This window comes from Pelophylax lessonae (genome assembly GCF_965119305.1).
Source record: "Pelophylax lessonae genome assembly, chromosome: 2".
NCBI lineage: Eukaryota > Metazoa > Chordata > Amphibia > Anura > Ranidae > Pelophylax > Pelophylax lessonae.
This window is the reverse complement of record NC_138769.1, coordinates 547,348,220-547,371,556: the sequence shown is the minus strand read 5'-3', so window position 1 is coordinate 547,371,556 and position 23,337 is coordinate 547,348,220. Positions and strand designations below refer to the sequence as shown.

At 47.9% G+C, this 23,337-nt stretch overlaps 1 protein-coding gene across 7 annotated transcripts in view; it reads left to right on the top strand.

Annotated features, from left to right (window-relative positions):
- The window catches only part of ZC3H13 (zinc finger CCCH-type containing 13), a 179,051-nt gene that overhangs the window by 30,218 nt on the left and 125,496 nt on the right, over positions 1-23,337 (top strand). For 4 of the 7 annotated variants that reach the window (XM_082247568.1, XM_082247566.1, XM_082247564.1 and 1 more), the window contains exon 6: positions 664-806. In XM_082247568.1, coding sequence (XP_082103694.1) covers positions 664-806 — 143 coding nt within the window. The remainder of the gene's footprint in view (positions 1-663; positions 807-23,337) is intronic. The other 3 variants (XM_082247570.1, XM_082247569.1, XM_082247567.1) reach the window with 1 other exon arrangement.

The following is a 23,337-nucleotide window of genomic DNA, read 5'->3' as shown; positions in this document are numbered from 1 at the left end:
CGTAGTCCAGCAAGTCTTTGTGATCTGCTGCATTTTGCAACATCAATAAAGTGACTTCCACCATCAGAACTTCTAGAAAGCTAGGCCAGGGAATAGTCACGCTCTTGCTGTTAAATTTATTTGGCCACAAGCTCACTTGCACAGTAGGGTAGATCTGTCGGCTTTATTTCAATTAAAGCATATAAGTGCTTTCAGAACATATTCATGAGTTTAGCTGTATGCCTGGTGGCTAATTGTTAGTATCTGTAATGCTCCTACTGTGTTTGACTTTTTAATGAGGCTACACATCCATATCTATAATGTGGATGGTTTTGTCTTATAGTTTGATGTCTTGAAACAAGTCTTTTGTGATTTAAGCAGTGGCAAGAAACTTTTTCCGTAGAAAATTGTATTTCATGATAAGGTAATTGCCAGCACTCTCTTTAGGGCAGTTGAGTAGATGCTTCCTGGTGTCCGTTTTGCTTTTGCTCTGCACCTCTTCTATTAGGTAATAAATATTGTCTTCAGGTGTAAATGTATAGGCACCCACCAAGCTATATAATTAATGAATGTTCTGTGCACCTAACCCTAAGCTCATAATTTAAAATCCAGCAGCTCTTTAAATATCTTATAGTGAGACCAAAATAAAGATACAAAGCTTCCCGTTTATGTCTTCTATCACAGTAGATTCAGATAATGGTGATGGCAGTTATGATTATGACCACGAATTATCATTGGAAATGAAGCGTCAGAAGATCCAGCGAGAATTAATGAAACTGGAACAGGAGAACATGGAAAAGCGAGAAGAAATTGTCATAAAGAAAGAGGTATTTCTAAATATTTCAATCCAAAAAGATTGATTACATTTCAATGCAACAAGATTGCTTTATACCATGAACCATCAAAGTTGTGCTAAATTTCCCAAAAGTGTTACAGCCTCATTTTCAAGAATAAAAATTAATCTAATCCAGTCAACCACCTAAGCTACAATTTATACACAATTCATGTAGAGTATTTCAAATTATAAGATAGATATACACTGCTCAAAAAAATTAAAGGAACACTTTTTTTAATTAGAGTATAGCATCAAGTCTATGCAACTCCTGGGATATTGATCTGCTCAGTTAAGTAGCCGAGGGGGTTGTTACAGCTGCTGTTGTGTGAATTAATTTAACAGGTGCACAAGATAGGCAACAATGAGACAACTTCCAAAACAGGAATGGTTTTACAGATGAAGGCCGCTGACCTTTTTTTACTAATCTTTTCTGACTGTTTTTCACTAGTTTTGCATTTAGCTAAGGCCAGTGTCACTACTGGTAGCATAAGGCGATACCTGGACCCTATAAGAGTCTGCACAGGCAGTCCAACTCCTCCAGGATGGCACATCAATACGTGTCATTGCAAGAATGTTTGCTGTGTCTCCCAGCACAGTTTTTAAGAGCATGGAGGAGATTCCAGGAGACAGGCAGTTACTCTAGGAGAGCTGAATAGAGCCGTAGAAGGTCTTTAACCCATCATCGGGACCAGTATCTGCTCCGTTGTGCAAGGAGGAACAGGATGAGCCCTACAAAATGACCTCCAGCAGGCCACTGGTGTGAATGTCTGACCAAACAATCAAACTGACTTCATAAGGGCGTGGTCTGAGGGCCTGTCGTTCTGTAGTGGGTCCTGCGCTCACTGCCCGGCACTATGGAGCTCGATTGGCATTTGCCATTGAACACCAGAATTGGCAGGTACAACGCTGGCGCCCTGTGCTTTTCACAGATAAGAGCAGGTCCCCCCTGATCACATGTGACAGATGTAAAAGGGTCTAGAGAAGCCTTGAAAAACGTTATGCTGCCTGTAACATCGCTCCGCATGACTGGTTTGGTGGATCAGTGATGGTCTGGGGAGGCATATCCATGAAGAGATGCACAGACCTCTACCAGCTGGACAATGGCACTCTGACTGCCATTCGGTATCGTGATAAAATCCTTGGACCCATTGTCAGACCCTACAATGGTGCAGTGTGTCCTGGGTTCTCCTGGTGCACGACAATGCCCGGATTCATGTGGCGAGAGTATGCAACAAGTTCCTGGAGGATTAAGGAATTTATACCATGAATAGCCCCCCACGCTTGCCTGACCTAAATCCAATCAAACACGCTTGGGACATTGTTTCGGTCCATCCGACACCGCCTGCAGCATTGGGATTAGTCCATGTCCTGGAGGCTACCCGACTATGATGTATGTGTTGCCTTTTATTCTTCAATAAATGTTTTAATAGTATTGCACTAGGTCGGTGCGCCCTTCTCTTGTTTTTGTGGCTTCTAGTACTTGTGGATACCCATGGTCCTGGTTTCTTCAATAAAGTCTAGGATACATTCCTTTCCCCTGAGCATAGCACCTTAGCACAGGAGAGTTACGTTGTGGATTGTTTTGCTGTTAGGGATGCATACAAGCACTTGGGGGCCATACAGTCTGAGTACCATTATGAGTTTTGCTGCAATGAAATTTTAGCAAAATGGACTAGCCTGCTGCATCATTTTTTCACTTTGATTTTCAGGGTGTCTTTGAATTCAGCCTTTTGTAGGTTAATTTTAATTTCCAACAAACGATGTGGCCTCCCTTCCTTCCTAACACATTACCTAGTCCACATCCGTATAGATAATCCAACATGATATTTTTCACCATTGAGATTTGTTGTGTTTTCAAAGTGTTCCTTTCAATTTTTTCTTTCGTTCGTTGACGGACACAGCTCCTGATTCTTCTTAACCATTGGTTTATACTGCCCCCTACAGGAGTAGGACAGTAGGCAGGAAAAAGCTTGACTACACCTATGGGTTGTCCTAGGGGGTATACACCCACTCACCGCTATAGGCACTCAGTTTTTTTCTGCCTAGTCAGGAGTAAGGATCTGGTTCCTTGCTGGGATCTCTGGTCCTGGTGATTTTTTTTTTTTTTTTTTTTTTTTTTTAATTTCTTGAATTTTTTTCCTATCTTTCTTATTTTGTTCCCGGGAGAGTCTGCAATCAATTGCCGCACTGGGTGACAGACTGGATAATCTAGATTCAGAGGGTCCCCCCAGTCTGGCCAGCGAGCGCATACAGACCGAGTTAAACGTCTCACGAGGACGCATACGACCTGGCCTCGGTCTGAGCCATAGCGTTTCTCCTGGCCGACAGCACCCACATTCTGATGGAGCGGTGGTCTGTCCAGAGTGGTGCCCACCCTGTTCCTGGTATAAGTAGCTGCCCCCCCCCCTACTCCTGGAGGGTTTTGTTGGTCACTGTGGGTCTTTTGGACTTGCAGTCCTGTGGTCAGCTTGGCACCTCCCTTGGAAGGGGTGGCGCTGTCGGGGCACTTAATTGGGTGGGGCACCTGCTCCTTTTTAGCACTGCGGGACCATCAGGGTACCCTGAATGCGCGTCCATGTCACGGCGAGAGGCCCCCTTTTTAAAGCGGTAGTATACTCTGCTTTTTAACTTTTACCTACAGGTAAGCCTATAATGAGGCTTACCTGTAGGTAAAATTAATATCTCCTAAACCTGCACGATTTAGGAGATATTCGCCCTGTATGCAGCCGCTGACACCAGCGGCGCATGCGCTCTGAAGGTCCGGCAGGCCTTCAGAGCTCCTTGCCGTAAAGTGAACTCCCGCATGCATGCGCGGGAGGGATGTTATTGCGGCTCTGGCCACTTAGAGCGCCGGAGCCGCTGAACCAGAGAGAAGACGCCGAGAAAAGAGGTCGGCTGCCTCAGCGGTGTGCGGGCGACTGTGTCGGGGCTTCGTTCTATGGTAAGTATTTCATATTGAGCTAGTATGCGATGCATACTAACTCATTATGCCTTTGTCCTGCAGGGTTTGTTTTTTTTGTTTTGAGGATACAACCGCTTTAAGGGGGCTTTTTCCTATTCTGTACAAATAGTGGGTGATAGTGTTGCTCTGCCCTTGGACTAATCAGTGAATATGGTACCTTCAAATGGAAAAAATGCAAAATCTTGCTTGTTCAGCCTTTTGGCTAATTCACTATCGTGCATATATCTAAATGCAGAACTACTTAAACTATTTCATAATCAACTAATTCTTATGAAGTGCAAGAACAAATCTAAATAGTGCACCGTTCAAAAGTGCAACACGATGGGCAATGAAATCAGAGTTGAACAAGTCCTTGATTTAGCATTTTCTCCATTTGAAGGTACCATATTTTAAGAGAGGCGGGAAGAATTTGGGACTTTGAATGAGGACATGACATGGTAGGGTCATAATACCTCCATTCCTATCAATTGATTAAAAACAAAAAGGGGGTCGGGACTTTAAATGAATTTGCTGAGTAGTCCCAAGGACAGCACAACACTTTCACCCACCCTCCTGTTTAACACTGCTTTGGGACGTCCCAATGATTAGGAAGAATTAGGAGCTGTGTCCATCAATGAACAAAAAAGAAAATGGGATTTCTCTTTTGTTCGTTGACGGGCACAGCTCCATATCTTCTTTGACCCTTGGGTTATGCTGCTCTCCATAGGAGTAGGACTAGTAGGAAACATAACTGGACTACGCCCCTAGGGAAGTTCTAGGGGGTATACTTCCCACTTCCTGCTATGGGACTTTTTTTTTTCTGCCTAGTCAGGAGTAAGGACCTGGTTTTTATCAGGGATCTGTGGTCCTAGCGTTTTTTTCTTTTTGCAGGGAATTTTTTCTTTGCTTATTTTCTGTTCCTGTGAGAACTACTATCAACTGCCAGACTGGGCCCTGCACTGGATATCCTAGATCCTTACGATCTTCCCAGTCTGGGCCCTGCACTGGATATCCTAGATCCTTACGATCTTCCTAGTCTGGCCAGTGAGTGTGACCCAACTATTCGCTCCTTGCTAGGTTGGCTGCAACATAACCCCACTGGACGGGGGGCTGGCCGACGAGTGAACCACCTCGCGAGGACGTATCGCCCTGGTCATAATGGTCATGGCCAGAGTTTTAGCACCCCCATTCCACGATGGCACGGTGGACTGTCAGGAGTGGTGCCCGCTCGGGTCTCAGGTGTGATGGGTCGTGTCCCCCCTTTAGTCTGGGAAAATACTGGGGTAGATGTGGGCCCTTTCTCGGGTTGCTAGGCCCCTTCTGTGCCCTTCCTTCCCTCATGGTCCCCCACCCCCACTAGCGGGGTTCACCTGCACTGGTCGCCCTCACTTAGTCCCCCCTCCGGGTGCACGGTGTTGTGGTGTACGGGATGTCATTGGAGGGAGGTGGGAGCGCGCCGCTGGCAACTTGTTTTCTGATGCTCCTGCGATGAATGGTTGTGCGAGCCCTACCCCCCGGTGGACTACAAGTTTCTGTAGGACCAGTCTGGGTCCTGGTTGCTGCGCTGCCATTTTGTTGTGGATGGCGGTATACAGCCTCGTTGGCCATGTTTTTGGATTCTCCTATTGAAGTCCATGCGGCGACCATTTCCTTGTAGCCTGTGGAGCTGTGATGCGACGGTGGGCCTCTAGTGACTGCGTTTCCTCTACCTTTGTAATCGCAGCATGGCAAGCAGATTGGTGCTCTGTATCCAGCTCTAAATAGGTGGTGTTGAGTCCCTGCGGGTATACAGCTCCTTCTTCTGTTATAGCCGCACCGCTCGTGCGCTGGGTCTTGCAGTCCCACAACGGTAGCGGTGTGAGGGTTTTTTTTTTTTTTTTTTTTTCTTCCTTGCATATTAAAGGCTGCCCTAGAATTAACAATGGAGTCCTGCAGGACCCTCTGGGTATCAGTCTACCCTAGCGGCCATGACTGTGGTCCTACAGTCACTTGTGTCAAAGATTGATATGGCCTTTCAAAAGTGGCCCCCCGCCTTCACCTGTATCCTCTGCCTTCTCAGATTCTGAGGTGGATTTGGCCGCCGCGGACGCGAGTCAACCCACTGGGTCTGCGTCCACGCACCCTTAGTGCTCTGACAGTAAAGATGGTTCCTCTTCCACTATATCCGGGCATGAAATGGCGCTTGTAGAGGCACTGATTGTATTGGATTGAAAATTGGAGGACACAGATGATCCTGCGTCGGTTGCACCGGTGAAATTTGGCACCCGTAGACTATCCAAGCTGACTAAGGTGTTCCTTTTTCCTGCCTATTTAGACAAGATTGTCACTTGTTAGTGGGTGTCCCCGGGACGCATGGTTGGAATACCTAATCGTTTCGCTAGGCGATATCCCTTTGAGGAGTCTTTTGAAGAAGCTGATGGTGCCACCAGCGGTGGACTTTCAGGTTTCCAGATTAAATAAGGCCACGCTTCTTCCGGTGGAGGATTCCCCGTCTTTTAAGGACCCTGTGGACAAGAGAGCTGAAGTTCTGGTCGGAAACCATTTTATCGTTGCGGGTTTAACTTTGAAGCCGGTGCTTGCTATCACCTTGGTCTCCCAGACCTTAATGGAATAGGCAAAACTCTTACACCAGGATCTGGAAATGGGTCAACATTCTCCTGAGCTGGCCGATCAGTTGATACAGGGGCCACAGTATATCTGTGATGCATCCTTGGATGCTGCCCCTTTTGGCTGGTAGAGTGTCTGTGACTGTGGTGATATTCTGCCGCATGATTTGGTTGAAGTATTGGTTGGCTGACCAGGCTTCCAAAAAGGTGCTGACTGATTTATGGTTTGCAGGAGACCGTTTGTTCGGTGCTTTTATGGAAGAGACCATTAAGCGTCTTACGAGAGTACTCTGCTTTCACAGGTTGCAAAGAGCCTGTGCTCCTTTCTTCTTGGCTTACAAACGGTCCTTTCATCCTGCGGGCTTGCAGGACAAGGGACAAAAGTCCATCCATGACTTCGGGGGGGGGGGGTTTCAAAGAGGCCCTTGGCTGATAAGTCCAAAGCGGGTTCCACTAGTTCCGCAGACCAGCCCTCCTCTGCCTGATGGGACGCCCTCATCCATATCTGGGATGGGGGGACGTCTTCGCTTCTGTTCCAAACCCGTGGACCTCTCTCATTCAAGACAAATGGATCCAGGAGTTGATTTGGTCCGGTTATAGCACGGGTGTCCAAACTATGACCCTCCAGCTGTTCAGGAACTACAATTCCCATCATGCCTAGTCATGTCTGTGAATGTCAGAGATTTACAATGCCTCATGGGACGTCAGCTGGAGGGCCGTAGTTTGGACATCCCTGGGTTACAGGATCGAGTTTCTATCCTTGCCTCTGGCAAGGTTCTTTCCTTCCAACATGCGCCTGTCCCCCGATCGGCTGTAGGGCCTTTACGGGACGGTGCAGGATCTGCTAGCACAGGGAGTAATTGTCCTGGTTCCAGAGTTGTAACGTTTTCAGGGATTTTATTCCAATCTATTTACTGTTCCCAGGAAGGTAGGCATGGTCCCGTCCGATCTTGGATCTCAAGTTCCTGAATCGCTTTGTGCGGGTTCAGAAATCTCAGATGGAGTCCATTCGCACAGTGATGACATCCCTTCATCAAGGGGATTTTCTGGCCTCTCTGGATATCAAGGACCCTTATCCTCATATCTCAATATATGTAGGGCATCAGTGTTCTCTTCATTTTGCCGTGGGAGAGGAACATTATCAATTTGTGGTCTTACCCTTTGGTCTTGCCTCAGATTTTCACAAAATCGTGGTACTGGGGTACCTGGACGATCTCCTTCTGCGAGCAGAGTCTCCGCCTGTCTTAAAAGACGATCTGGACATCACTGTGCAAACTCTGCAGGAGTTCGGCTGGATGCTGAATTTTCAGAAATCGGCTCTGATTCCGTCTACCAACCTGGACTACCTGGGCCTGACTTTGGATTGAGCCTTAGCAAGGGTGTTTCTTCAGGAGGCGAAACTGCTGAAGTTGCAGCATGCGATTCGGCTCCTGTTGTCCAACCATCAGTCGTCTCTCAGGATTGCATGCAAGTGCTGGGTTTGATGGTCTCCACCTTTCGAGGCGGTTCAGTTTGCGTAGTTCCATACCAGGCCTCTGCAAAAGGAAATTCTTGCCAAATGGGACAAAAATCTCTGGCCAATCTGATCCTGTTGTGCTGGGGTGCGAGGGAATCCTTGCTTTGGTGGCTCTGTTCCCCAGCGCTTTGACAAGGGAAGTCTTTTCTCCCCCTGTACTGGACAGTGGTTACTACGGACACCAGCCTGTCTGGGTGGGGAAGGGGTCTTGAGCAGGGATTCGGCTCAAGAGGTTTGGACTCAGGAGTAGTCCGGTCTGCCGATCAATATCCTGGAGAATCGGGTGATCAGGCTTTGTCTGTCCCTGTGAACGGATCGTCTGCAGGGGTGTCGGTAAGAATCCAGTCGGACAATGCCATGCTGTGGCATATATCAATCATCAAGAGGGTACCAAAAGTGCCCTAGCGGCCAGAGAAGTAGCTGGCATTCTAAGGTGGGCAGAACAATATGTTCCCGCCCTCTCTGCTGTGCACATTCCAGAGGTGGAAAATTGGCAGGCGGACTACCTCAGACACCAGGCCGTGAGTCCGGGCGAATGGTCTTTTCACCCAGAAGTGTTTCAACAATTGTGTCTCCGGTTGGGGACTCCGGTTGTGGACCTTTTGGCCTCGTCTCAACTGGAAGGTTCAGAGGTTTATGGCAAGATCTCGGGATCCTTTGGCTGACGCCGACGATGCTCTGGTGGCCCCTTGGTGTCAGTATCGTCTTACTTATGCTTTCCTCCACTACAGCTTCTTCTCAGAATCGAGTCCGAAGGGATTCCAGTCATTCTGGTGGCCTCGTTGGTCTTGGTACACAGGCCTTGTGAGGCTGGTAGCCGATGTTCCTTGGAGACTTCCTCAGAGAAGATCTTTTGTCTCAGGGGCTGATCTACCATCCTGCTTTACGGTCCCTGGCTTTAACGGCCTGGCTAGGTGTAGATAATTGTTTGGCTCTGGACACCATCAAGGGCCAGATTTATTGCTTTGGCAATTTAAACATTTCTTTCCAACGACCGTTGGCTGCAAATTCTTTGGTTCACACTTTCGTCCAGGGGGTTCGCCACTTGGCTCCTCTGATACTCCTCTGGTACCTCCATGAGGCCTCAATTTGGTACTGTCAGTTCTTCAAAGACTGCCTTTTGAAGATATACGTGAACTACCTCTGCTTACTCTATCACAGAAGGTAGCTTTTTTGGTGGCTATTGCTTCTCTGCACTCAGGGTGTGCTGCATTGTCTTGTCGGTCATCTTACCTGGTGGTTCACAGGGGCAAAGTGGTGCTACGTCCCTGTCAGTCGTTCCTTCTGAAGGTCGGCTATGGATTTCCACTTGAATGAAGACGTGTTGCCTTCCTTGCGCCCTAAGCCAACACATCCTAAAGAAATTGCTTTACATTTTCCTGGATGTGGTTCGGGCAATTAGGGTGTACCTGGCGGCAACTGAGTCGATTCTTTTTTTTGTCCTTATATATGGATCTCGTAAGGGGCAGGCCTCGTCTGCTGCGACCATTTCCAGATGGATCAGGCAGATGGTGGTGCAGTCCATTAAGGGTCAAGTTCCTCCTTTCCCTGTTGAGGCTCATATGCCCCTGCTTATGGAGCTCCTGATTGGCTATGTTTAGCCCTTCTTGGGGAATTATATGCATTGCTGTGTTTTTTCCACCCCTCATGTTGACACTGCTTTGTGACATCCCAATGGTCAAAGGTGTGCATGGTGGCCAAGTGGCCGTCTGTGCATACATTCACCAAGTTTTACAAGGTGGATGTACTCGCATCAGCGGATGCTGTGTTCGGCCAAGTTTTGCAGGCTGCTGTTGCATAGGTTCCTGCCTCTTGAGGGTGTATTCTTTCTGCTTATGGAGCTCCTGATTGGCTATGTTTAGCCCATCTTGGGAATTATATGCATTGCTTTGTTTTTTCCACCCCTCATGTTGACACTGCTTTGTGACGTCCCAATGGTCAAAGAAGATATTAAGCTGTCTCAATGAACGAAAGAGAACTGGATTTTTGTCTTTCCGTAAAAATCCTTTTCTCTGATGTTCATTGATGGACACAGCACCCACCCATCTGAGCTGGGTTATGTATTCTGACACTGCTTCTTACAAACTAAAGTCCTAAAGCAGGAAGTGGGAAGTATACCCCCTAGGAGCATAGTAAAGTTTTGTTTCCGCCTAGTCTTACTCATATGGAGAGCAGCATAACCCAAGGGTCAAAGAAGATATGGAGCTGTGTCCGTAAATGAACATCAGAGAGAAGGATTTTATGGAAAGACAAAAATCCAGTTTTTTGACTTACCATAAAAGCCGTTTCTCTGATGTTAATTGACGGACACAGCTCCAACCCCTCTGTGGAATTGGCTTTCTTTTGACGCTGCTTGTAACAAAACGGAGTGCTTATAGTTGGGATTACCCAAAGGTGTAGACTAGCTTTTTCATGCCTAGTGTCCAAATCCTGTAAGGGGGAGTATAACCCAATGGTTAAGAAGAATCAGGAGCTGTGTCACTTTCCTGACATTTTTCTACAGCAAAAGCCATGGTTCGCCGAGAGCTTCCAAAGCATCAAAGGGATCTCTTAAGTTATCAGTCAGGAGAAGAATTTCCAAGGCATTAGATATACCATGGAACACAGTGAAGACAGTCATCAAGTGGAGAAAATATGGCGCAACAGTGACATTGCCTAGAACTGTACGTCCCTAAAAAAAAAAAATGATGAAAAGACCAGAAGAAAAATGGTCAGGGAGGCTGCCAAGAGGCCTACAGCAACATTAAAGGAGCTGCAGGAATATCTGCCAAGTACTGGCTGTGTGGTACATGTGACAACAATCTCCTGTATTCTTCATATGTCTGGGCTATGGGGTAGAGTGGCAAGACCGAAGCCTTTCCTTACGAAAAAAAAAATCTAAGCCTGGCTAAATTTTGCATAAACACATCTGATGTCTCCCAAAAGCATGTGGAAAGATGTGGTATGGTCTGATGAAAAAGTTTGAACTTTTTGGCCATAATACAATAAGATATGTTTGGCGCAAAAATACTGCACATCACCAAAAGAACCCCATACCCACAGTGAAGCATGGTGATGGCAGCATCATGCTTTGTTTTTGTTTTTTTTCCTAGCTGGAAAAGGGGCCTTAGTCAATGAAGAGGGAATTATGAACAGTTCCAAATACCAGTCAATATTGGCACAAAACCTTCAGGCTTCTGCTAGAAAGCTGAACATGAAGAAGGACTTCATCTTTCAGCATGACAATGACCCAAAGCATACATCCAAATCAACAAAGGAATGGCTTCACCAGAAGAAGATTCAGGTTTTGGAATGGCCCAGCCAGAGCCCAGACTTGAATCCGATTCCAAATCTGTGCAGTGATCTGAAGAGGGCTGTGCACAGGAGATGCTCTCGCAATCTTACAGATTTGGAGTGTTTTTTGCATAGAAGAGTGGGCAACTATCAAGATGTGCCATGCTGATAGACTCATACCCAAAAAGACTGAGTTGTGTAATAAAATCAAAAGGTGATTCAACAAAGTATTAGTTTAAGGGTGTGCACACTTATGCAACCATATTTTATTTTTTTATTTTTATTTCCCTTCACCTAAAAGACAGTTTGTTGTTCAACAGTTTGTTGTTCAACTGAGTTGTACAGCTTATAGGTCACATTAAGGTGCAAAAAGTTCTGAAAAGATTTTTGTCATTTTTTTTACATCACAGAAACCTGACATTTTAACAGGGGTGTGTAGACTTTTTATAGCTTATGTACAGTATCTCAATTGTTAGTACACCCCTCACATAAATATTTTATTATATCTTTTCATGTGACAACACTGAAGAAATTACACTTTTCTACAATGTAAAGTAGTGGGTATACAGCTTGTAAATTTGCTGTTCCCTCAAAATAACTCAACACACAGCCATTAATGTCTAAACCGCTAGCAACAAAAGTGAGTACACCCCTAAGTGAAAATGTCTAAATTGGGCCCTAAGTGTCAATATTTTGTGTGGCCACCATTTGTCTTCCAGCACTGCCTTAACCCTCTTGGGCATGGAGTTCACCGGAGCTTCACAGGTTGCCACTGGAGTCCTCTTCCACTCCTCCATGATGACATCACAGGGCTGGTGGATGTTAGAGACCTTGCGCTCCTCCACCTTCTGTTTGAGGATACCCCACAGATGTTAAATAGGGTTTAGGTCTGAAGACATGCTTGGCCAGTCCATCACCTTTTACCCTCAGCTTCTTTAGCAAGGCAGTGGTTGTCTTGGAGGTGTGTTTTGGGTCTTTATCATGTTGGAATAATGCCCTGTGGCCCAGTTTCCAAAGGGAAGGGGGATCATGCACTGCTTCAGTATGTGTCAGTACATGTTGGCATTCATGGTTCCCTCAATGAACTGTAGCTCCCCAGTGCTGGAAGCACTCAGGCAGCCCCAGACCATGACACTCCCACCACCATACTTGACTGTAGGCAATACACACTTGTCTTTGTACTCCTCACCTGGTTGCTGCCACACATGCTTACACCATCTGAACCAAACAAGTATATCTTGGTCTCATCAGCCAACAGGACATGGTTCCAGTAATTCATGTCCCTGTCTTCAGAAAACTGTTTGCAGGCTTTATTGTGCATCATCTTTAGAAGAGGCTTCCTTTTGGGAAGACAGCCATGCAGACCAATTTGATGCAGTGTGCGGCGTATGGTCTGAGCACTGACCGGCTGACACCACCCCCCCCCCCACCCCTTCAACCTCTGCAGCACTCATACACCTATTTCCCAAAGACAACCTCTGGATATGACGCTAAGCATGTGCACTCAACTACTTTGGTCGACTATGGCGAGGCCTGTTCTGAGTGGAACCTGTCCTTATAAACTGCTGTATGGTCTTGGCCACCATGCTGCAGCTCTGTTTGAGGGTCTTGGCAATCTTCTCATAGCCTAGGCCATCTTTATGTAGAGCAACAATTCTTTTTTTTCATATCCTCAGTTCTTTGCCATTAGGTTCCATGTTGAACTTCCAGTGACCAGTATGAGAGTGAGAGAGGGAGAACACCAAATTTCACACACTTGCTCCGCATTCACACCTGAGACCCACTATTAAGCCCAATTTGGACATTTTCACCTAGGGGTGTACTGTTTTTTGCCAGTTGTTTAGACATTAATTTTTTTTTGTTTAATATGTTTTTATTGAGATATATATAATTATACAAACACGAGAATACCTCCGTGACAAAAGATACAAGTACACAATCCTTGAACAAATTTGCAAACATGGATAACACCCAAGAGCATGAAATAAAAACCAACAGCTAGGTATTCATAAGGAGTCAGTATTTCAGGGATTATGAAACGCATCGAACAAGGTTTTTGAGCGGAGGCGCTCGAGGAAAGCAGAGAAAAAAGGGCGGAAAAAGGAAGAAAGGGAAAAAGAGGAAGAAACGACAGATGGAGGAGGGGGGGAGGGGGGACCCTTAGTGTTACACAAGCCTAGACAATCTAACCTGAAGAGACATCAACCATATACATAGCATATGTACTGGAGTGGGTAAATGTTAGCCAACATGACCATATCTTGCGGGCCAGGGATGCCTGACCACGGAAGTCCAGGGTCATGTCCTCCAAATGGTAAATACGATCAACCGAGCGCAGCCATTGAGGTATCGGGGGAGCAACTGACTGCTTCCAATATTTCGGGATTAGGGCTTTAGCCGCGTTTAAGAGGTGGGGGGTGATGGATTTGCGGTACCGTGCAGGGTGAAGTTTGGTGTCGTGAAACAGAACCGACCACGGATCCATGGTGATCAGTGAGCCCTGAATTATTTCGATAAGAGATAGGACAGTGGTCCAGAAGGGGCCAATAACAGGGCAGGACCACCAAATGTGTGCATGTGTGGCTCTGAGCCCGCATCCTCTCCAACATTCGGCCGACAGAGATGGTAACATCCTTTGCAACTTGGCAGGGGAATAATGCCATCTGGTAAGAAGCTTGTAGTTAGCTTCTGCCGTCCTGGCGGAGATTGCTGAGGTGTGAGACAGTTGAAGAATTACCTTCTCCTGTGTCGGGGAGAGAGTGCACTGAAGGTCTAACTCCCACTGTTTCAGAAAAGATGGGGTGGGGCTGGGAAGTAATGCGTCTAAAGCTTTGTAGAACTGTGATAACAGGCCTTTACCCGGTTCAGTGCGCGATAGGATTTGTTCGATCGGGTTCAGAGATTGCAGGTGGCGTAGGGGGTGGGGAAGTGCTTTCACAAACTGCTGTAGTTGGTGGTACCTCCAACAATCCATGAATGTCTTTGGTGCAGAGCGGCATAACTTGGAGAGTGGCAATATCCCCTCCATCCCGGTTATATGATGGAGAGTAGCCGTAGCCCGTGGAAGCCACTGAGAAAACGAGGGATCCCTATGGCCCGGCAGGAAGTGGCGATGACCTAGAATCGGCATAAGCGGGGAGTTATATGGAATCTTATGGGACTTGTGGAGCACATCCCAGACACGGAACACCGAACTGGTAAGAGGCGAGACAGTGTCAGCTAGGCTTCTAGAAGCCAGGGGTATCCAAAGCTGAGCATACAGGGAGGTAGTCGCCAACTTCTGCTCCAGCTGGACCCAGAGCTTTACACCTGAATAAAATTTCCAGTCAGCTATCCGTACCAGGGAGGCGGCGGTCAGGTATCTCCCAAAGTCAGGCACCGCCAACCCACCCCGGCTTTTGACCCGCGAAAGTAGCGAGAACGCCACCCGGGGCTTTGAGCGGCGCTACACATATGGTCTAACCAAGGAGTTCAGGGTCTTAACAAAGTTACCAGGCACGTTGAACTGAAGCAATTGGAACATGAAGAGCACCCTGGGCAGCACATTCATTTTGACAACATTCACCCTACCTATCCAAGAAGTGGCTAGATGTTGCCAATTTGTGAGGTTAACTCTAATTGAGTTAAGTAAGGGGATGTAATTAACCCGAGCTAAATCGTCTACATGGGCGGTGATGTGAACCCCTAAATATTTAAGGGAGTGAGGTTGCCATATGAAAGGGAAAGACGGACGAATGGTAGAAACCACGGCCGGAGAGATGGTAACGTTTAAAATTTCCGACTTCGCAAGGTTAATTTTGAAATTGGACAAGGCGCCGTATCTATCAAATTTGAAAAGGAGATTGGGAAGGGATATCAGGGGTTGTTGGACATAGAGGACATCGTCCTCATAAGTGGCATATTTATGTATCGTGGACCCGACTGTAATGCCATGGATGGGTTCGCTTGGATTCTGGCAAGGAAGGGTTCCAAGGACATGGCGAAGAGTATAGGGGAAAGCGGGCACCCTTGCCTGGTACCGTTAGAAAGCTTAAAAGGGATCACTAAGGATACCGTTAACTCTAATCTGGGCAGTAGGGGATTTGTAAAGGGCACTGATCAGTCTGAGCAGGCGGGGGCCCAGGCCAAACGCCTGAAGTGTGGCCATCAGGAACTCCCAGTCCACCCTGTCGAACGCCTTTTCGGCATCCGTGGAGAGCAACCGGGTGGGCTGGGAGCGCCGCCGGACAAAGGACAAGAGGGAAATGGTACGGGACACATTATCCCTGGCCTCACGTCCAGGAACAAAGCCAGTTTGGCTGTTGGCTATACAGGTGGGGAGAAGAGGAAATAGTCTATTGGAAATTACCTTGGCGTATAGTTTGGCGTCGATGTTTAGCAGGGAAATGGGGCGGTAACTGGGACATAAGGAAGGATCCTTACCCTCTTTCGGGATCACAGTGACGTATGCGTGCAGAGTCTCAGAGCGCAGGGCCGAGTCGTCTGAAATGGAGTCAACGTAGGAGGCCAAATGGGGAAGGAGAATGTCAGAGTACTGTTTAAAGTAGGAGGCTGAGAAGCCGTCTGAGCCTGGGGCCTTGCCCGCGGGCATGGAGATGAGGGCAGATTGAAGTTCGTCCACCGAAACATCAGCTTCCAAGGAGTCCAATTTGTCTTGGGGGATGGAAGGGAGGTTGGCACTCGCCAGGTATTCGAACATAAGTGATCTACGCACTTCAGGGTCCAGGATAGCCTTAGGGACGGTGTAAAGGTTTTGGTAAAACGTATGAAATTCGGCCGCAATTGAAGTGGAGTCATGTGCCAGGGAATCGTCGTGTCGCTTGATCTTAGGGATAAAAGAAGCTGCTTTTTGTTGTTGCAAGGAACGTGCCAGATGTCGACTGGGTTTATCCCCCCATTCGTACACCCTTTGGGAGACCGTACGGTAAATAGCTTTGTTTTGCGCATGAAATAGGGCCTTAAGTTCCTCCCGTTTCTGAGTGAGTAGATGTGGCATGGAGGCAGCGAGGGAAGCCTTATGAGAGCGCTCAAGGACCTGAATTTCAGCAATGAGAGCTCTTTGGCGCAAGGAGCGCTCTTTCTTCCTCCTCGCTCCCAGTTCTATGAGCTTACCCCTAATATAGGCCTTATGGGCCTCCCAACATACAGCAGGACTGACGTTGGACGAGGAGTTGTCAATAAAAAATCTGGCAAGTTCTTCGCCTATGTTCTGTTTGTCCGAGGGATCAAGGATTAGGGAATCGTTTAGCTTCCATGTGGATCTTTTGTGAGGGAGGGAATCTTCAGGACTAGGCAAATGGGAGAGTGGTCTGAGATGGAGGATGTGGCAATGATGGAAGAGTCAACTAGTTTGAGGTGGAAATGGTCCACCAAGAAGTAGTCAAGTCTCGAGTAGGAGGTGTGGGTTTTAGAGAAATACGAGTAATCCCTATCTGAAGGGTGCATAGCACGCCAAACATCTATTAATTGAAGTTCGTGAAATTGTGTACGCAGAAAATGTAACCGTTTGTGTGCGATGTAGGACTTACCGGAAGAGGTGTCCAGCAAAGGGTCCATGGGAACATTGAAATCACCTGCCACCACCGATATACCGGCTGCAAAGTTGTGGAACCTGCGCAGGGTGGACGTCATAAAGGACACTTGGTCTTGGTTAGGAGCATAGATATTAGCGAAAGAACATAGTGCCGCCCAGAGTGCCCTTCAAGAACAAATACCGCCCAGTCATCCGCTACCATGTATGTGAGTTTGAAGGACGACCACCTGCGAAACCCAATCGCGACACCTTTGGAGTTACGGATGTAACTAGGGTAGGTAGGGGTGGCCAGCTTAAGATTAGAGGTGTGGGTAATATGAGTCTCCTGAAGAAACACCACTTCCCCTTTCAATGCATCCAATTCCCTAAATAGGCAGTGACGCTTAGCAGGGGTATGGAGACCTCTCACATTATAGGATACGCAGGTCACAGACGCCATGGGGATCACACCGGGCAGGTGCCAACATCTTCACACGAGCTAGTGAACACCAGGGAGAGGGGACAGGAGGGAGATAGGAAAACAAGGAAGAGCCAGAGAGCAGGGACAGGGGGAGGAAGAAAGAAGAGAACAGAAGTAGAGAGCCGCCTTGTCGGCGACATGTCGGTGAGAAAACACCAGCCAATGAGCGGGAGAACGGAACCCCCCACCCGCGGTCCACCCGGGAGACCAGCAACCCGGGAGGAAACGCAGGCGAAGAAGAGCCGAACACCGCTCAGGGATTGGGGGAGGGGGGTGGTCAGCAGGAGGAGAGTCCAAGCCAGACCCATAGAGGTAAGGCACGGAGCCCCTCCGCGAGACCCCGCCAGAAAACCAAACATATGCCACTAACATCAAAAAATCAAAAGTCAAAAATCAAAAACCAGCAGATCAGCATAGAACGCCGTGCATAAACCAGATGAGCCTAATCCGGAAGCGGTAAGGGATAATCAGGTCGCCCCAAAAGACTTAACAGGGTGAGAACAACTCAGAACTTGTAGGGCATCACAGAAAGCTCAAAGTGGGGACAAAAAAAACCCCAGCCAGAGGGAGTGCAGAGATGTAGTCGCAAGTGTTCAGGTAGACTTGTGGGAGGGGCGGGGATCAGAGGGAGATTTCTGTGGTTTAGAGATCCTCTGCCAGGCGACATCCACAGAAGTAGATAGGGCCGGGAGAGCTTCATATTGCCAACCGGGGAGGTCAGGCGGGGTTATGTTGAGAACCAAGCAGAACTTCTCCAGATCTTCCGGAAATCGCAGAGTCGCAGAACGGCCATCTCTGGAGGCAATTAAGCAGGATGGGAAGCCCCAGCGGTACGGGATGGAGGCAGCTCGCAGCTTTTCAGTGAGAGGCTTCAGTGCCCTGCGGCGCTCCAAGGTCTCCCTAGCCAGATCAGGATAGAGGGAGAGAGACACCCCGTCAAAGTCCAAAGATTGCGCTTCCCGCGCTCTGAGCATAATAAGCTCCTTTTCAGGATAATGGTGGACCCTGCAGATGACATCTCTGGGGGTGTCAGTTTGTAGATTGCGGGGGGCGAAAAGCCCTGTGGACTCTATCAATCCGCATAGGATTATCAATGGGAAGACCAAGCAGCTTGTTAAAAAAGCCACGCACCGTAGGGAGCAAGTCAGAGTCCTTAGTGGCTTCAGGCAGGCCGCGAATCCGTATGTTATTACGCCTGCTCCGGTTCTCCTGGTCCTCCAGCTTGTATAGGGCCATCCTGTGAGCTCGAGCTAGGCGTTTGGAAGTGGCTTGGAGTTCTTGGATAGCTGCAGCGTGCGAATCAAGTCTGTGCTCAGTCTTCCACCCGGGTGAGCACGTGGTTCAGGTCCGACCGGACCGAGGAAACCTCCTTTTTAATCGATTTCTCCAGACCTCTGAGCATGAAAGCCAAATCGGCCTTGGTGGGGAGACCGCTCACTAGCGCAGCCACTGCAGACCGGCTCGGCGAGACATCCGTTCCGTCGGAGCAGCAGGAGGAGGCAGGGGATCTGTGGCACGCTGGCGGGCTCCGAAGGGGGGCGGAGCTTACACCGCCAGGCGAGTGGTCTGGTTCACCGGCGTCTGATTCCTCGGCTTCCGCCGTTAGGTAACGCTTTATGGAACCAGAGGACGGCTTCTTTTGTGGCTGGGTCCGTCCGGTTCGCTTCCCAATGGTGGGCGAGAGGTTTGGCGGCGTCAGGTAAGTGCTGGCTGGCTAGGCAAGTTGGCGGGTATCACGGAGGAGCTCCGGCAGCGTGCGTCCTCACAGCCTCATGCGCAGGCCACGCCCCCCCCTGTTTAGACATTAATTGCTGTGTATTGTTATTTTAGAGGGGGACAGCAAATTTACACTGTTATACAAGCTGTACACTCACTATATGTGTGTGTGTGTGTGTGTGTGTGTGTATGTGTATATATAGAAAATATATATAATAAAAATATAAATTATACATATACATATTGTGTGTGTGTGTGTGTGTATATAATATAAAATATTGGTATAACACTCCGTTTTTATAGTTACATGTTTTTACATGCTCTTTCACACACCATAAAATATTTATGGTATGGCTGACTACTATTGTCTGTAAGCTTACTGTGGGTGCCATTTTGCTGTGGCCTGAGCAAAAATCTTTGACAGCTGGGGGTTTTGGAAGAAACTGGTGCAGGCTTGATGCAGTCGATCTTTTGCTGCCCTTGATTGTTCCCTTTTGTGGCAATTGTCTAGAGAGTCTGGTGCACCACTTTTTGAGACGTGTTGCTACCATCATTTTCAAAATGACCCTATTTTTTTCTTAAAATGTTACGTTTCCTCAGTTTAAATGGGTTTTCTTTTGTGCATAAAAAATGTATTTGAGATTTGCAAATCACTGCATTCTGTAGGTTTTACACAGCATCACTTTTTTTGGAACTGTTGTTGTTCATTTCTATGGCCATCTTTGGAAGCTGGAATTCTCAATTGTATGTTAATGAGGAGAGACTGAAGCTGGCTAAGAATTTAAATTTTTTTTTCTTTTAGCCAGTGGGCTGAATGAAAAAATCAAACGGATCTCTCCATGCACACAAACGAGGTGGATGGAGTAATCAACTTCTGTTGAACAGGGACATCCACACACTGAAATTCAGCTGGTCTCTGCTAAAGCAGCCAGATTTGGATTAGTATATGGCCAACTTTAGTCTGTCCTGAGAAATGAAAGAAGCATATTTTTAAGGTATGATGTTTTTTGAATGGGAACACATGATGAATCTAAAATTGGGGTGTCTCAAATTTGACTTCAAGTGGGATATACACTCACTGGCCACTTTATTAGGTACACCTTGGTAGTACTGGGTTGGACCCCCTTTTGTCTTCTGAACTGCCTTAATTCTAATATAGATTAGACAGATTCAACAAGGCGTTTGGAAACATTCCTTAGAATCCTCTTTTGTATTGATATCTGGTGACTGTGGAGGCCATTGGAGTACAGTGAACCCATTGTCATGTTCAAGAAACCAGTGGTGAGATGATTTGAGCTTTGTGACATTGTACATTTATCCTGCTGGAAGTAGCCATCAGAAAATGGGTACACTGTAGTCCTAAATGGATGGGCCTGGTTAGCATCAATACTAAGGTAGGCCGTGGCGTTTAAACCAGGGCTCGACAAAACCCAGGTGCCAGGTCGCAATGGTTACTGGAAACTGCGTCCTGGCTTACACCATAGCAGTGGTCGGGATCCTGCCATGTGGCCTACCTGCGGGTGAGCGCACTGGCGTCGGGTTGGCCGGTAATTGAGGCCACGGCTCTGTGACCTGCTGGAGCGGGATACACGCTCCTTTGTGTGAACTGGCACCCTCTGGTGGGTGGTGCTGTGATGAGTGCGGCTTGCTCTCACTGCCTGCTCACTTCCGACCAACATCTTTTCAGGTTGACAGCTGGGGTTGATGGGTCACCCTTTCCTTACCACCGCTGAGAGGATGGGGAGTGCCACCTCATCAGTGCAGCCTATCAGCGCCCTCAAGTGCTACCTATCAGTGTTAATCAGCGCAGCCTCCTCAGCGTCGCCTATAAGTGCAGCTTATCAGTGCAGTAGGGCTGCGCATCTTCACTTACCTTACGATTCAATGCTATTACAATTATTAGGGTCGCGATTCGATACGATTCGATTCCGCGATGCATCGCGATGCATCACGATTACTATGGGGACCCTGCTCTAAAGGGGGATCTATGGGGACCCTGCTCTAAAGGAGATCTATGGGGAGCCTGGGCCTGCCCTAAAGGGGATCCAGGGGAAACTGAGCTCTAAAGGGGGATCTATGGGGACCCTGCTCTAAAGGGGATCTATGGAATAGATCCCCTTTAGTGCAGGGTCGCCATAGATCCCCCTTTAGAGCAGGCCAGCGTCCCCATAGATCCCCCTTTAGTAGAGCAGGTCCCCCCATAGAACCCCCTTTAGTAGAGCAGGTCCCCCCATAGATCCCCCTTTTGTAGAGCAGGTCCCCTCATAGATCCCCCTTTTAGAGCAAGCCACATAGGGTCCTCCATATATTCCCTTTAGAGCAAACAGGGCACTAGGCATGGTCCCCCACTTCTCCTTTAATGATCCATTCCAATTTTAAAGTCTGGAATCGCTGTTATAGGAGGACACAGAATGAATGAAGAGTTGATTTACTCGCGTGACGTCTCTTATGAGAAGCTGGAACCCGGGCGGGCTGGGGCATGCTGCGCACTGCTGAGACCGATCATGGCAGGCACGGGCATCAGGTTAGAAGAGTTACCTGATGCTAGTTGTAGTACCGTAGGCCCTGGTGAGGAGGAATGCTGGGCTCTGTAGTCCCCCTAGTTGTAGTATAACAGGCCCTGGTAAGGAGGAATGCTGGGCTCTGTAGTGCCCCTAGTTGTAGTATAGCAGGCTCTGGTAAGGAGGAATCCTGGGCTCTGTAGTGCCCCTAGTTGTAGTATAGCAGGCTCTGGTAAGGAGGAATACTGGGCTCTGTAGTCCCCCTAGTTGTAGTATAACAGGCTCTGGTAAGGAGGAATGCTGGGCTCTGTACAGAGCTACAGAGCCCAGCATTCCTCCTTACCAGGGCCTACTGTACTACAACTAGGGGCACTACAGAGCCCAGCATTCGTCCTTACCAGGGCCTGTTATACTACAACTAGGGGGACTACAGAGTCTGTAGTCCCCCTAGTTGTAGTATAACAGGCCCTGGTAAGGAGGAATGCTGGGCTCTGTAGTGCCCCTAGTTGTATTATAGCAGGCCCTGGTAAGGAGTAATGCTGGGCCCTGTAGTGCCCCGACTTACCAGGAAGCAGAGCTGCAGCCAGTTGTGGGTGGAGTAGTGGTAGGTGTATGGAGTAGGCCTCAGACAGGTCCCGGGTGATGAGCCTCATGATGTCGGGCATTTGGAGCTCGTACTCGTGCAGTGCACGGTACAGGTGGAAAGAAGGGCCTCCTCGGACAGTCCATTGGGGGGACGGCAGTCCGTGGGTCGGGGGGCAGTTTGCTCTGCAGGCTCCGCTCTCCTCCTCTCCTCTCCCACGAGGAGCTCCGTGTTCCGCAAGCCCGGCCGCCACCGCCACTCATCAAGCGCCAGCGCCGCCCACCCCCGGAAGTGACGTCAAGCTAATCGATTTTGCAGTCACCCCGAATTGATGCAGAATCGCGAAGGGTCGCATCACGATGCATCGATTCGGCGTTTTATATTCCGCAGGCCTACAGTGCAGCCTATCTCTGTCACCTGTCAGTGCTCATCAGTGCAGCATATCAGTGCCCATCTTTGCCACTTTTTTTTTTTTGTTCTTTTCGCTTGTCACTAGGCGTGAGCAATTCTTATTGCCTGGTGCCCCAGGCATGCAGTTCAGGGCGCTGGGCAGCTGGCTCCTAACTTTTTTATCTGGCTCCTAGATTCCAAGCAAATTTTGTCAAGCCCTGATTTAAAGGATACTCAATTGGTACTAAGGGGCCCATAGTGTGGCAAGAAAATATCTCCCACAACATTACACCACCAGCCCCAACCATTAATACAAGGAAGGATAGATCCATGCTTCATGTTCTCGCCATATTCTGACCCTACCATCCTGAATGTCGTAGCTGAAATGGAGACTCATCAGATCAGGCAATGTTTTTCCATTCTTCTGTTTTCCAATTTCGGTGAGCCTGTGCAAATTGTAGCCTCAGTTTCCTGTTCTTTGTTGACAGGAATAGCACCCAGTGTGGTCCTTTGCTGCTGTAGCCCATTTGCTTCAAGGTTTGATGTGTTGTGCATTCAGAGATGATATTCTGCATACCTTGGTTGTAACAAGTGGTTATTTGAGTTACTGTTACCTTTCTATCATCTCTGCCCATTCTCCTCTGACATCAGCAAGGCATTTTCGTCCACACAACCTCCGCTCACTGGATAGTTTCTCTTTTTGGGACCTTTCTCTGTAAAATCTGGAGATGGTTGTGCATGGAAAATCCCAGTAGATCAGCAGTTTTTGAAACTTAAATCCCTTTTCTTCCCTATTTTGATGTTTGAAATTCAGCAAGTTGTCTTCACCATGCCTAGATGCCTAAAAGCATTGATTTGCAATTTCTGTTACCAAGCAATCGAACATGAACGTGTACTTAATAAAGTGGCCGGTGAGTGAGGACTAGCCTTGTGTTAAAAAAAAAAAAAAGCTCTATTTGGGTTAGTTTGTTTTCTGGTCTTCTAGATCTTTGCATTCCTTCACT